General features: G+C 35.9%; 1 protein-coding gene across 1 annotated transcript; it reads right to left on the reverse strand.

Annotated features, from left to right (window-relative positions):
* Nucleotides 1-2249: 2249 nt before the first annotated feature.
* Nucleotides 2250-14920, reverse strand: LOC120081970 (PHD finger protein ALFIN-LIKE 2-like). The gene is made up of 5 exons (XM_039037156.2): nt 14336-14920; nt 14174-14206; nt 13669-13891; nt 2933-3053; nt 2250-2798 (listed from the first exon to the last, which is right to left on the reverse strand). Exons 1-5 carry the CDS (start codon nt 14427-14429, stop codon nt 2544-2546), a joined length of 726 nt encoding a protein of 241 aa, XP_038893084.1. The 5' UTR covers nt 14430-14920; the 3' UTR covers nt 2250-2543.
* Nucleotides 14921-15329: the final 409 nt, after the last annotated feature.

The raw sequence follows: 15329 nt of genomic DNA on the forward strand, positions 1-15329 counted from the left end.
GAATGTAATCCAAATTATAATGAGCTTACATATGTGAGACGACGCCTCAATATTGACAACTAACTTGAATATAGAGGTCAGACAAATACAATAAAAATCTTCTCACAACAATCACGATAATATGGACAATGGAAAAGGTGTGGAACCCGCCATGTATTTGGAGTAGGATGTTTTTCCTAAATCATAAAAAATAAGCCTAAAATAGGTGGCCAATTTACATTAGAAAAAGATGTGAATCATACCAAAATATCTCCGAAGTTGAGATTTTTTTTCTCAATTCAACATAAGTGGAGTTACCGTTGGAGCTGACCGACAAAGGACGATGGTAGCAAGGGCAACCATAGCAAAAGTAGGGCAGAAGATTAGTAAGGATATTTTGGTAATTTTATATATTATCCAAATTAGAGAAATATTAACAATTTAAAACACTCAAAACTCCTTTTTCATTTTTATTTTTTAAATGATTTTAAATTTCGCTCTCCAAACTTATTTTATAATCTCATTTTTTTAAAAAAAAAAAAAAATAAGTGGGTCATTGTCAAACACTACGATGATTTACATATACAATGGTTGAATTCTTAGTCAAATTTCAAAAATAAAATAAAAACTAGTTTTTTAATTCTCAAAATTTGACTTAGTTTTTCAAACCATTGGTGAAAAGTAGATAATAAAGAAAAATTTTTGAAGAGGAAAGTAGTGTTCATAGACTTAATTTTCAAAAACAAAATAGCTATCAAACGAGATCAAAACGATACACATTTTAATTAAATATGATTCATCATCTTATTCATTTCTTTTCTAAGATATATATATATATAATGTAGAGTTGGATCTATGTAAGTGTGCCATATTTCTAGGGAATTATGAGTGATTTCTCCATGATCTATTTAAGTGAGGCATATTTCTAGGGAAGTATGAGTGATTTCTCCATTCTTGTACATTATTGTTCTAATAATTTGCCTAACCACCTGATGTAGGATTTAAATATCTCTATTTTAGATACATAGGATAATAAGTTGTACTCATGAAAAAAAAAAAAAAGTAATTTAGATTATTAGTTTCAATTAAAATGTATGGTAAAATCGAATAGTTCAAAACCCGCAAAAACACCCATAAAACAAACATGAATCTTTTATATCTCCAAAAATTAATCTCAAAACTAATAAAACCAAAAAAAAAAAAAAAAAAAAAAAAAAAAAAACCAAGTTTATGAGATATTTCCATCCTTACATAGATCTTAAAATAAACATTCCTGAAGAAAAAAAAAAATTGAACCTAGGTCATGTTTACTAAATCATAATAACAATTAGTATAATCAAAATGAAATTTTATTGATGAATCAATGATAATGGACATGAATTACAAACATAATTAGATTGTTTTATGTTTAAGAATTATAAATGTCATATTTTTTATTATTATTACCAATTAAGGTCAAATAGTAACAGTGACAAATTCATACTTTTCATAACAGTAACGGTAACAATAATGTAATTTTCAAACGCAAATGATTTAATCACCCACCGTTCCTCAATTAAATTGGGTTTTTTTTACTACAAATTTGAAAGTGGACTCCATAAGTCAGATTGGGTACAAAACTAATCAACACCAGAGATAATCAAATGGAGCTCACTTTTCAATTTACCATTGATTTATTACCATTCACCAGAGGTAAACATGACCTTAATACAAAATTTCCTCTTCAAACCCCAAATCCAAACAAAGCATAATACTGTTAAAATAGACATAGAACATAAGGCTTAAACTTTAGATCTCGAAGAAACTTGATTTCCCCACCCTCCATATTAAAGAAATCATTTTACGATGAGATTTTCTCCTAGTGGATACATATGCAAAAAGGAGCTTATTGATTTTTATTTTTTTTCCCCTTTTTAATTGTCATCTATAGTAATTTGACTAGTATTTGGAAGCTTCCATTTATGCAATACACATAACACAATAGTTGTATCAATAAGATTTGTATACAACAAGAAACTTGAACAGCATAAATCAGTAACCTACAGTTCTGGCAACGAATGCAAAGATAGAGATTATATAATCTATGAAGCCCGTCTAGATTGACTTTTATAAGCCCCCTAAAAAAATATATATACTTGAAATCTCACCACACCAAAAAGAGCAATCTTTAGACGGGCAGAATCGACACAAGCTTACTTGTATGCTAAATAATAACTGTCAAATAATGATATGCCCCAAAAGGCCAAAACCTCACAACAAGAAGTAAAGCCTAGCATGAACGATCAGATCATTTCATATCATTATAAACGAAGACGAGATCAATCTTTAAACACCGAACACTATACGACGAACATGTATGAAAAAAAAACGAAAAGAAAACTAACTTCAACTCATGCTTGTTTATCCGTTAGAATGTTAACTTTATAACCCCTATAAACCCCTCACAAGTAAATCCCCTAACATGTGTGTACCTTCACTTCTTTTGGTCCTTACCAAGAGTTTTCCCAAGACACATAAAGGTTAACTCCCACAAAATGTGCTTTACATTAAGGTGTTTCCGCGCGCTACAGTCTTCCTCTCTTCGTGCTGCAAGAGGGGCATTTGTACTGCTTGATGTTTTCTGCTTTGGCAGGTGTTATCCTCACACATTTTCCATGGAACCACCTCTCACAGATGTCGCATCCAATCCAAAACTCGTCTGCATTGTAGTTCCCACCACAGCTCCCACAGAGTGTATCACCGTGCTCATCTTCATCCTCTCCATAACTCTCTTCGAGTAGCTTTGGATTGCTGTTTCTGATCGACCCATCTACTGACCTCTGCAAAGATTAAAGAAAAAAAATTGGTTGCTATTCCTAAAGTTCTCAGTCAAGGAAAAAGTGAATAAAATAAAAATGGCAGTACTCGTTGATTTAGAGAACGGGGATAAAAGTAGGGAAAACTTAGACTTCACCTTTGTGCTGTTTCTGGATTTACTTCCACTATCCATGCTGGGTTTGTCTTTAACAGCTTTCCTTCCAGACGCAACTTCAAATAGAGTGGGTAGATCATTGATCATACTAAATAGTCGCTTCCTGTGGAAAGTCAGAGAGCACAAGTTTTGTACGATTAGATCAGATCAAAGCAATTGTTCTGGTTCTAGTCACATGGATGGCAAAAGAAAGTAACAATAAAACGTCACATAGACCAAGGATAATGATAAATTGCCTGAAAAATATGCATGAGGCTCTACACTAGTTTACAGACAAATCTTTAGTTAAATAAAACAATTTCTTTTACCCACAAAAATAGAAAGCATCTAATGTTGGAACTATTTTGTTAAACTTCATGACATGGTACAATCACAGCAATGAGAGAGCACAATGAATCAGATAAATGGCTACAAATATTGCTCTTGAACTCCTACTATAGCACAAAATTGTTAAAACACGGCAAACCAAAAATATGCTGGAAAGTCGAGAAAAATATATGCTTTTAAATGATGCTTGAGCTAAAAAAAATGAACCTTTGCTCATAAATGCAAAGTGCGAGTTTCACAAACTGATCGAATTCTTGCATTAAATATTACAAACTATCAAATTTTCAAGAGGTCTGCTTCCATCCCAAAACACTCGAATATTTCCTTATCTTCTCAATTCTTGTTCTCCTATTTCACTCCCATACGAACATCCCACATGCACACACCACCTATTTCCCCTTTCTTATTTACATGTCTACTCCCATCATAAACGTGGCTATATTCACACTTCTTACTGTCAAGATTCACCTTTCCTATTAGAAACAATGTGATGCACTAATTCTACACCTCGTCTAAAACCGTTAGTGGAGCACAAATGCAGTTCTAGGCATAGTTCCACGCTATTTCCTTAGAAAGGACTTGGATATAAAATTTATTTGGTTTTACAAGGAAAATCTATTGAAACATAAATGATTATATACTAAAACATAACTACTGTCCTCTCATCTTGGATTGTTTTTGTAATTCATTTAACAAGAGAGGCACCTCCCCCTTTATATTGCATGGAATTACATATAAAAAAAAACCATCGAATGCCACATATATAGAAAAGAAATCATACAAGAATTACATATTAAAACTCGAAAGCAGAAATAAGCAAGTCAACTACATCTTTTCACCCTTTTTCACTAGAAGTTTAATATGACCACCCAAACAATGAAAGATGATTAAACTTCATCAGGATAGACCGAAATTGTACGTGATGGAAATGCAACATTGTAGGAAATGTCCTGGTGATTGCTAATTGCTATACTCAATATCCACTAAACAAAAATGTTCATGTAATTAACAGTAATCAAAATTATCAGAATAGTAGTTATTCATCTAAGACAGAATAATTAAAATAAATACAAACTTCAGGGAAAGGCTTTGCATAATATGTTGGTGTAGGAAATACAGGGAGTCTTGGAACAGGCAGGCAACTAGGTAGAAAGCCGATAGCAATAAACTTTGACTTAAGGTAAAGTGAATAAGACATTCATGTAGGCAGAGTTTTATTGTGGAAAAGAAGTATTGAGAAACAATGAAATACTATTATTATAGATATGTTTTGTCTTTTTTTTTTTTAGTGAACATCATAGATATGTTTCTATATGGTCATGTCTTATGTTATCTTATTTTTCTATTCATTAGCCTTGTCAACTAGTCCTGACTACATTAAATCATGGTTATCACAGGGACCCTTGATGGCCCAGGACTTCAAATGCATGGTTGTCTCAGTAAACGAGGATTTTTATCTGGAGGTTTGTGCTTAAGTTTGTTGGATAAAGAAATCTAGTAGGCAGTCTTGAATAGCAGGCTGGATAGTGGATATTATTCATGTTTCCCTAGTGTTTATTTGGAGATCAAAGCTCCCAACAAAAGATTTTACTGTTGCAAATGTCCTACAAGATACTGATAAAAGCAATGCCATTCAAAGAAAAAAAAATCATTTCCCACGGGTATATGTTCAGTAGTGTGGAAGAAGAATCAGCACATCATTTATTCTCATAGTGCCAGTTCACAAGACAGCATTCATTTATTCTCATAGTGCCAGTTCACAAGATGGCCATGCTGGAAGCCTTTCAGCCTGCATAAAATAAGCTTCATCTGGCCATATAAATTCAAGGACCTCATCTTGCAACCACTGTGTTTTTCAGATGCCGTAAGAGATGTAACGTTGTGTTTTTAAATGCCAAAAGATGAGATTTTTGTCAGTTAATGGAATTATTGCCATTTTCAGGAGGTGTAGATGGAAGAAAATAAAAACTTTTTGGAGCTGAGATTTTAGACACGTCTAGGAAATAGGCTCGGGACCACCAACAATTATGTATGTATGAAGTGTGCAATGGGAAGAGGAGTTTATATTGTGGGTTAGAATGGGGGTGGGATCACTATTGTAAATAAATGATGTGACGTATAAGTTGAGAGAAGTCATGGGCGAGTCTAACAAATGTAAGTATCAGTAAGGGGTGGGCTCTTTGTCAGGTCAGGTTAAGGCTGGGGGAGTGAGGGCACTCTCTGATCTACTCCAGGACTGTACCTTTAGTTAATAAATAATATCATCTCTCTAATCATTTTTACAATAATTATTTTTGTAATCATCCTCCCTAGAAGAAATCCAACAGATGATGAAATTGAAGAATGGACCAGCTTACTACTTCTAATCCGCACCCTTGCTCCCACCAATAGGGAGGATCTCAGATGGTAGAATCTCCATCATATTGGGGAGTTTAGTGAGAGAGCAAATATCCCGCAGGTTATAATTATGATAACTTGGAAAGCCAAATTTCCCCAACAAAAAAAAAAAAGGCTTTCAAATTCCTTAATTTCTCGCGACTAGTGTGTTTTTCTTTTAAATATCCGTGAGTGATCGGGCCAACTTACGCACACTTCAACTAATGTGACTGGCAACCCACCTAACCCTACAACATTTGGGTGTCAAGCAAACTCTAGGATATTAAATCCTAGGGAGGTGGCAACCATGGATTGAACCCATGACCTCTTAGCCGTTATCAAGGGGATGTCCCCTTATTTACCTCGACTAACTAGTGCATTTTGTTTACACCCAATCTGGAAAATCACCACCTGTTCTTTAATCATCGGTTTGGCAATGCAAGTAGGGCCACCTTTCTAAATACTTTCAGTTTAAGTTGTTGTTTCCCCTTTGCCTACCAGAGATGCAGAGCTCCTGCACCTGGCTTGTTCTCCTTTCAAGGGGCAAACCTTAGTTCTATGGATCAATTCAGTATGTTGGACTTCATAGGGGATATGGCTTGAGAGGAATCAAAGAGTTCTCGAGGGTTTTTAGACCATATTCACAGGCTTTTGGGACTTGGTGACTGTCTTTGCTTCTACTAGGTGCACTCTCCAGCGTCTTTCGGAAACCTTTGTTGGACAGATTTTGAGTCAAATGAGTGAGTACTAGAGCTTATTTTATTGATGAAGTTATAAACCAAACTTCCATGGAGAAAAAGTGGATGACACCATGGGCATACAAAAAAGACCCTACAAAAAGGAGCCTGACCATGAGAAGGGACTCCAGTCAAGAGTAGGGGTGATCATTCAAACCGCAAAAACTGAACCGTTTCTAAAAACCGAACCGAACCGAAAATTCAGTGAAACCGAAAAATTCAATTCGGTTCGGTTTCACTTTCGAAAACCAAATTTGAAACCGAACCAAACCATTTTTAATACATATATATTTATTTATATATTTAAAAAAAAAAAAGTAAAACCGAATTTAAAACCGAACCGAACTGTTTTTAATTAAAAAAAGAATATAATATGGATTTTTTTAAAATGCCAAAACCGAATTTGAAACCGAACCAAACCGCATATATGTGGTTCGATTCGGTTTGACCACCGAACCGAACCGAACCGAACCATTTCCACCTCTAGTCAAGAGAAATAAGATCTGACAAATAATTACAAAATAACTTTGTAACTAATGCTCAAAGAGAAATATGGAATCTAAGGAAGGGAAAAATATCATCACCTAGGGACCTCTCCAACTCTCTAAAGGTTCTATTGTTCCTATCATCCCAAAGATGACCTACAAAATAGCACAAACACCAACATGCCCATGATTTTTTCCCATGGTCGGGCAGTTGGAGAACTCTAAAAACTGACAAAGCATAAGTCAAAACTCCCAAAATAATTTGGAGCCGGAATATTAATGTTGGCCCAAATAGTGTTGAACAGCCTTCCTATATATTTCTCCTCCAGAGCTCCCAAAAACTATCTCTAGCATATAAAAGATGATTAGAGAGTTCGTTTGGAATGGAGGTATGGAAGAGTTGTGTAGCCATCTCGATAAGTGGGGTGAGTTACTGCATCTTATTTGTTATAGAGGACTTGGTGTAGGGGTGCTCTTGCAAAGAAACACAGGACTCCTTATGAAATGGTTGTGGCCTTGTACACAAGAAAACGTCTTATGAAGAAATGTCATTGCTGGTATTTATGGCTTGAAGTTCCATTAATGGCTGCCATCTTTTAACAAAGAGCACAAGGCTGTGCAGAGAAGCACAAGGACCTCATATACAATAATAACACATCGTGCAGAGTTGGGAGTGGTGCTTCCACATTTCTGGACCGCTATATGGAAAGGTATGTCTCCTTTTAAAATGGTTTATCCCCGCCAAAACTAAAAATGCTGAAGTTTGGAATGGAGCCAACTTCACTTACCTATTGTCGAGGATTCAACTCACTAGCCTGCCAGACACTTGGTTCTAGAATTTGGAGGCCAATTGTTTTTCCATAACAAAACCTCTTCTGTATAAACTCTCTCACAGACACATCCATTGATGACATTTTCAAAAAGCTATGGAAGCTACCTTGTCCAAAGAGGATAAAATTCCTATTATGGGAGATTTGTCATTCTTGCCTTAATGGTACAGATCGGCTATAAGTTAGGTGCCCCAGGATGAAGCTCTCTCCTCATTGTGTCCTTTGTCAACAAAATAGTGAATCTTAAAGTCACATTTTATTCCATTGCCCATTTGCACTGTTCATATGGGCCCAACATCTTTAGCAGCTTCAATTGGACATTGATTACTCCTCATGCAACCAGGAACTAGATTAGAATGAATATTTTGGAACATTGTGATGTGGTCTTGCATCATATGTGTGATTTTATCAAAGATTTGGGAGGAAAGAAACATTTGGATCTTCAACAATGGCTCAAAATCATCAAACAACATCCTTGAATCATCCATTTTTAATGCTTTGTTTTGGTGTAAACAATTACCGCCCCTTAAAGATCATAGCCTATGTTTCATTGTTGCTAATTGGAAACTGTTTTTGTAACCCCACTGAATGGGCGCTTTTGTATATACATGGGATTATCTCATTCATCAATGAAATCGTTTCTTAACCCAAAAAAGAAAACTTTTAACAAAAACTTGAAGGATAATAGATTGTTGAGAGAGATAATCAAGGACAAAAAAAACTTCCTCATGTCTAACAATTCCAAAGGTGGATTATTGAAGGAAAATTCATTTCTGATAAGGCTGTTGGGTTGACTCTTTTGGTTTTTTCATTTCCAAATCTACACACAATTTTCCTTAATAAGAATTCCTAATGGCTAAGTGTTTGGTGCCGCAGCAGCAGTCTTCAGACCTTAGGTTGAGAATAGGTCCATTTGACTCGACTCTTACTTGATAAGATTAATGGTTTGATGTTGGGTGGGAAAGAAAAAATGGGGTGGAATCTTGATTCAAAGGGCTCTACCTCAAACTCAGCCTTTATGAAAATCACATACTCCCTAGGAGTGTTTGCTCAATTTGATTGAATTTGAAAACACATGATACCCAAAAAGGGGAAAATGTTTCTTCCGTGACTAGCATATAGAACCCTTAAAAGAAGGACAAGATGCAAGAGAAGTTCCCTGGGTGGAATTTGCCCCCTAGAGTTTGTGTTTGCTGCTTTAAGTAAAATAAGAATTTTGATCATCTTTTCTTGCATTGTCCATGACCTACAAGGGATGGAATTCTTTTATGGAACTTTGTGATGAATGAAATCAGGGTTAAAAGCTTGCATTCCCAAACGAATAGAACATCAAATGAACAAAGCCTTAGGTGCTTAGGAACCTCACAGGAAAGTCCAAAATCCAGCAAGAGGTCTTCTTTGGCACATTGGAGAAAAGCCAAAGAATTTTTAAGATAAATTACTAACTTTTGATTCCTTTTGTAATAGTTGTGATGCAAGTGTCTTGGTGGGCTTCAAAACACCCTAAAGTCTTTTTAGATTAGGGCTTATTTTCATCCTAAGCGATTGGAAGGCCCTTAGTCATTAGTTTTCAGGCGGGGTTCCCTCTACCCCAGCCCTAGGTTGTTCTTGTGTGGCCCTCGTCTTGGTCTTTTCTAATATATTTATCACACTCCTATTAAAGGGAAAAAAAATCCTTTTTTATAAGAAACCTATATATATTAACAAGGGAATATCAATTTTTTTTTATAGAATCAACAACTTTCATTGAGAAAAAATGAAAGAATATAAGGGCATAAAAAAAAAGCCCACAAAAGCACCTCTTCTAAAGAAAGGACTTCCAACTAAGTAAAATGTTACCTAGAGAATAATTGCAAAAAGATTTCAAAACTGAAGCCCAAAGCGAAACATGAAACCTCACCAAGGACCAAACTTCACCTGGATCTCTGTCCAAACCTTTGAACACCCTATTGTACCTCTCCCCCCAAATATCCCATAATAAAGCACACAGCCCAACAAACCACAAAAAATGGCCTTCCTCTCTAACAAGCGGGTGGAGGAGGAACTCCCCAATCACCACACAAATATTCCTCTGGCCGACAACCTAAACCTCAAACTCTTGCAAGAAACAAATGCACAAAAAAAAAAAGCCCACAAAAGCACCTCTTCTAAAGAAAGGACTTCCAACTAAGTAAAATGTTACCTAGAGAATAATTGCAAAAAGATTTCAAAACTGAAGCCTAAAGCGAAACATGAAACCTCACCAAGGACCAAACTTCACCTGGATCTCTGTCCAAACCTTTGAACATCCTATTGTACCTCTCCCCCCAAATATCCCATAATAAAGCACACAGCCCAACAAACCACAAAAAATGGCCTTCCTCTCTAACAAGCGGGTGGAGGAGGAACTCCCCAATCACCACACAAATATTCCTCTGGCCGACAACCTAAACCTCAAACTCTTGCAAGAAACAAATGCACAAAAAAAAAGCCCACAAAAGCACCTCTTCTAAAGAAATGACTTCCAACTAAGTAAAATGTTACCTAGAGAATAATTGCAAAAAGATTTCAAAACTGAAGCCCAAAGCGAAACATGAAACCTCACCAAGGACCAAACTTCACCTGGATCTCTGTCCAAACCTTTGAACACCCTATTGTACCTCTCCCCCCAAATATCCCATAACAAAGCACACAGCCCAACAAACCACAAAAAATGGCCTTCCTCTCTAACAAGCGGGTGGAGGAGGAACTCCCCAATCACCACACAAATATTCCTCTGGCCGACAACCTAAACCTCAAACTCTTGCAAGAAACAAATGCACACAGCCCTCACAAACTGACAACCCCAAAGAAGGTGATCCAGATCTTTCTCCACCTTCCGACAAAGAATACAACAAAAAGAACCCATTAACAAAGTCATCTTCCTAACAAGCCCATCCAAAGTATTCATCCAGCCTAGCAAAACTTGCCAGGTAAAGAACTTTAGTATCTTCATCCTCCAAACCACATCAAAGACCAACTCACTAACGGGAGAAGGATCCAATAACCACCTAAAGAAAGATTTACACGAAAAGCCTTCAAAGAAATATCATTGCCAGCTTGGGCTCTTTTTTGGTAATCCCGTCGTTGTGTGGGATAGCTCATTCCCTTTTTCTTTGCTTCTTTTACATATAGAAACAAGTTTCATTGAGAAAAAATGAAAGAAAACAAGGACATACAAAAAGACCAAGCCCACAAAAGCTACTCTATAGAGAAAGGGGACCAAAAAGTAAAATGTTGCCCATAGAGTAATTACAAAAAGTCTTCGAAATCGATGCCCAAAGGGAAACCTTAAACTTCACCAAGCCCCAAAACATCACTAGGATCTCTTTCCACCCTCTAAAAATTCTTATGTAATGAGCCTTTTCTTATCAATATATTTTATTGTTTCCTATTAAAGGAAAAAAAAAAGTATTCTATCATTGCCAGCTAAGGCTCTTTATCTTTTTTATAATCTAATGGCTGTTCAGGGATAGCTCATGCCCATCTTTCTTTGTAATGAGCCTTTTTTTTATTAAAATATATTTTCTTGTTATCAATCAATAAACAATAATAAAAAAAATAAAAGGAAAAAGAAAACTATTTCTATGATCGTGACTAGTAGGGAAGTCCCATAATAAGAAGCCAGGGGCAGGTAGACTTTGGCTTTTGAATATTTCAATTATCTATGAAATTTATTTTCTAACAGGCACAAAAAAGGGCCTTGAATACAGCCTCAGTTTTTGAACTAGATACCTTGTTTTTCACAATGCTCTCATCATTGCCTCCTATCATTATCCACTTTTACCCTACCTAAATTGGGTGTCAGATCTTTCTTTTCCTCTTACCCAGCCCAAAACCCATCGGCCATCACAGATAGACAATGACCTTCCTTTTCCCCTCATAAAATGTACTATATCTCTACGAAGCCTACGAATTTGGAGCAGGAAAACATCATAACTTGTATCCATCCCTCCCTCCCTTCCAATGGCATTCCCCCACACACACACACAAAAGAGGGTGAAAAGAGCTTGAAGAAAGCTTTGGAAGGGGAGAACCACATAAGAGCGTGAAAATAGCTTGAAGAAAACGCAATACAAACAAATATCCTTCAGTTCAAAGGAATAACAAAAAATCAATACCAAAGAAATCAAAGATGACATCAAAGCATCCATAGGCGTTCAAAGCCAAAGTTAAAAGAACTGGATCCCTCAAATTGGGGAAGACAAGGGCATATGAGAAGATCTCAAAGAAGACAAGGGAAAATAAGACAATGGAGGGCCGTCCTTTTTTTTTTTTTATGGTGATAGAAATCACAACTTTCATTGAGAAAAAATGAAAGAATACAGGGGCATAAAAGAAACCTCTCAATTAAACAAGGACGTAACGTCCTACTAAACTATCGACTATCTTCCAAAAATGAATAACCAGGCTATCCCTACCAAAAGTTATATAAATTTAGAAAAAGAATCAAAACCAGAGGAGATGCCCTTCCAAGGGTTCCTACAAATGCCTTTAGCTACCACCAATTTGTTGGAATACAAAAAAAAATTAGGGGACGCTGATAAAGATTTATTGAAGAAGATTAAGATGACCATCCTTTGAGATCCAAAAGTGATTACCAAAAAGTGTAATACCAATGGTTTCCATTCCATGGAGGCCCCAAAGAAGTGTTGGGTCAGTTCGCAAGCTTGCATCCAAAAGTAAAGAACTGTATCCAAATAAAAAGCTTCACAGTTGATCTAAATTCATAGTGTTGAAAAGATTCAATTAAAAACAGCTTGCCTTGCATAAGAGGATAAAAGGATGATGCCAGCAAATACTGTATGACTGCATGACGAGTGAATAGAGATTAGAGAAGCATCTCCAATTGAAGCCACTGGTCAAACAAAGGAACCATGTAATATGAGTCTGCACACTTAGTGATAAGGGAGGGAGGAGAGTGGACCAGCCATATTAAGACCCTAGGAAGAATTTTGTCTCTAGCTTTGGTTGATGACAAAAAATACTAAAATCGCCTATACTACTGATACAATCCCCAATCATTTTTTTCCAACAATGTCCAAAGCTCTTTGCAAAAGGAATCGCACCTAGGACATCTCAATCCATCACGGTCCACATCAATTTTTTAAAGAGAGTTTGATTGCAAAACTCTTTCTCCTCTTTCTGAGGTCATTGGCAATGAGAGATTCATGCATCCAGCCCCAAAACAAAACATCAAGCCACAAGCTTAACTAGAACACTTATTAGGGAAGCTACAAGAACAATGTCATGAGCCCAAAAACCATACCGTCCATAAAAAATAATTATGACCACTCATAAGAAAATGAAAATGAAAATAGACAATATAGCCATCTATCTCAAAGAGCATTTTATTGGTTGTGATCATCAAGTCAACAAAAACACCAAGACCCTACCAAATAGGCAAATACAAATTCAAATGGCTGTTTTTTCTTAACTTGCAAAAGAAATTTTCTGATATGATTTATGAGTGTTCGAGACAAGGATACATACACACACAGAGTGTGTGCAAGAAAAGGTGGAAGAAGTGAAGCAATTTGGAAGGAAAGATCGCATGCTTGTAACAGTTAACTCAGGGGATTCTATTGCTAACATCTTAAACAAACACATAATGCAACCTGTATAAGAGAGTTTTCGTCACAAGGACATGAACATGATCTTTTCACTTTCCCAACTGACGGTATACAACAACAGAATAATAGATCAAACCCAGGATAAACGGACCTTAATCATCAAACAAATTAGGATAACATAAATAACCAAGGTGCAATTAATTGGAATGCAAGAATGCTATACACATTGTACTAGTGCAGAAGGATGTGAGAGATAATTTTTCAAATAAGAGACCATTAAGGCCACAAGTGGCACACCAAACAGCCTACATGCTTCATCGTGAATTTAGGATCCAGTAGATTTTCCTATATTTACGAAATTATATAACTTACCGCTCATTGCGGTTGAGTTGAGCACCAAAATAGAACGCCACTGAAAGCAACCAACAATCGCTGTGAACAGCCACCAACGAAAGCCAGTCTCTACGCTTCATCCCATCTCTTGCAAAATTGATCCCCAACGCAGGTTCAGGGAGCTCGGATGGAACTTCCTCGGCAGGCAGAGTCACCTCCCAAGACTCATTCGGATGTCCATATAAACACAAATTCTCCTTCTCTGGAAGCGGAAAAACAAAAAAAGAAATTCATCATCAACCAACCCCAACAAAGTTAGGTCAAAAGGCGCACAAAACCACAAGTTTCCCTCACTAATTCCGAGTAATACCCATCAAACGCTCGTCCAAACAAAGAACATGGCAGAACAAAAGGAAGGGGGGGAGGAAACCCTATTTCCACAAAAGAAAACAAAATCCTCGTCGTAACAACGCTACCATTCGCGCTGAATTCCCAAGTCAACCGAACAGGAAAGAAAACAAAATCAAAGAAAGCAAACACTCACCAGGATCGCAAAGCGAGTAGAACTCATCGACATCTGCAAGAGAAGACACGAATGGGAGATAAATATCAAGACCCAAATCATCAAACACATTAAGAAAAAGACCCATCAAAAGATTGGGGTGAAAAAGCAAGAAAGAGAGATCGGAAATCAAAGATCACCCACCATAAGTGAGGGCTCGCACAAGGCCTGTGCGTCGAGCGTTGTAATCTTTGAAGATGTCTTCAACGGAACGAGGGCTAGAAGAGATTGAAGCCATTTGAGTGACGGAGTAAATTGGTATGGAAATTTGCAGAAGTCGAAGAGATCGGAGTGATCACTGCCCAGTGAGCAGCATCGATAAACTTGGAACCTCTTGTACGAATCGTTGTGTTTTGCTTTTGGTTTTTGGCTTTGGCTTCATCCCACTCTATTTATAAATTTTAATCTACTTTTTAACTATCTAATCTCCAATTATTAACATAACCATTTTCTCTCTAATATAATAATATAATTAATAAAGCCTAATCTTTTTTCAAAAATTTTTTCTTTTTTCTTTTAATGCAATTTTCGTAGCCTAACTGTCCGATTCCTATTTTTCATTGATTTTTTGGTTAATTTAGACAAAAAATATTCCTAAATTTTAGGGTAACTTGTAATATGGGTTATTCTAAAATAAAAATAATCATCTATGTTTTAGTTTGGATTATAAGGTTTCTCGTTTGAAAAAAAAATAGAATTTTGGGAACTTTTGACTTTTAGATAAAGATTAAGTTCTAGGGTTGCATTGTTTTTTTATATATATAATCTTTAACCAATAGGGAGATTTGGATTTTCGAAGCTAAAGATTAAAAAAAATTTTAAAAAAAACAAACAAATAAAGAAATAAAATTCTAGAATCTCTATCAATTTTAGTGATATTAGATGAATTTAGAGTAATTCCGACCTAAATTCATTGATTTTCGATTTTTCGATGAATTGATCTAAAATGATGAATTTCAACTAAAAATTAGCCGTGATTAAAATAGGTTGATTTTCTTTGAAAAAAGAAAAAAAAAGTTTATGAATATTTTTCCTATTGTATTTAATGAATGAGGGCATAATCTAATTTTACAATTATTTTTATATTGACATCACTTTTATGTCAAAAAATTAGTTTTGTCAAAAGGCAGGTCTTTTT

This window comes from Benincasa hispida, chromosome 7, assembly GCF_027475165.1.
Source record: "Benincasa hispida cultivar pf3 chromosome 7, pf3_genome.v1.1, whole genome shotgun sequence".
Taxonomy (NCBI): Eukaryota; Viridiplantae; Streptophyta; class Magnoliopsida; order Cucurbitales; family Cucurbitaceae; genus Benincasa; species Benincasa hispida.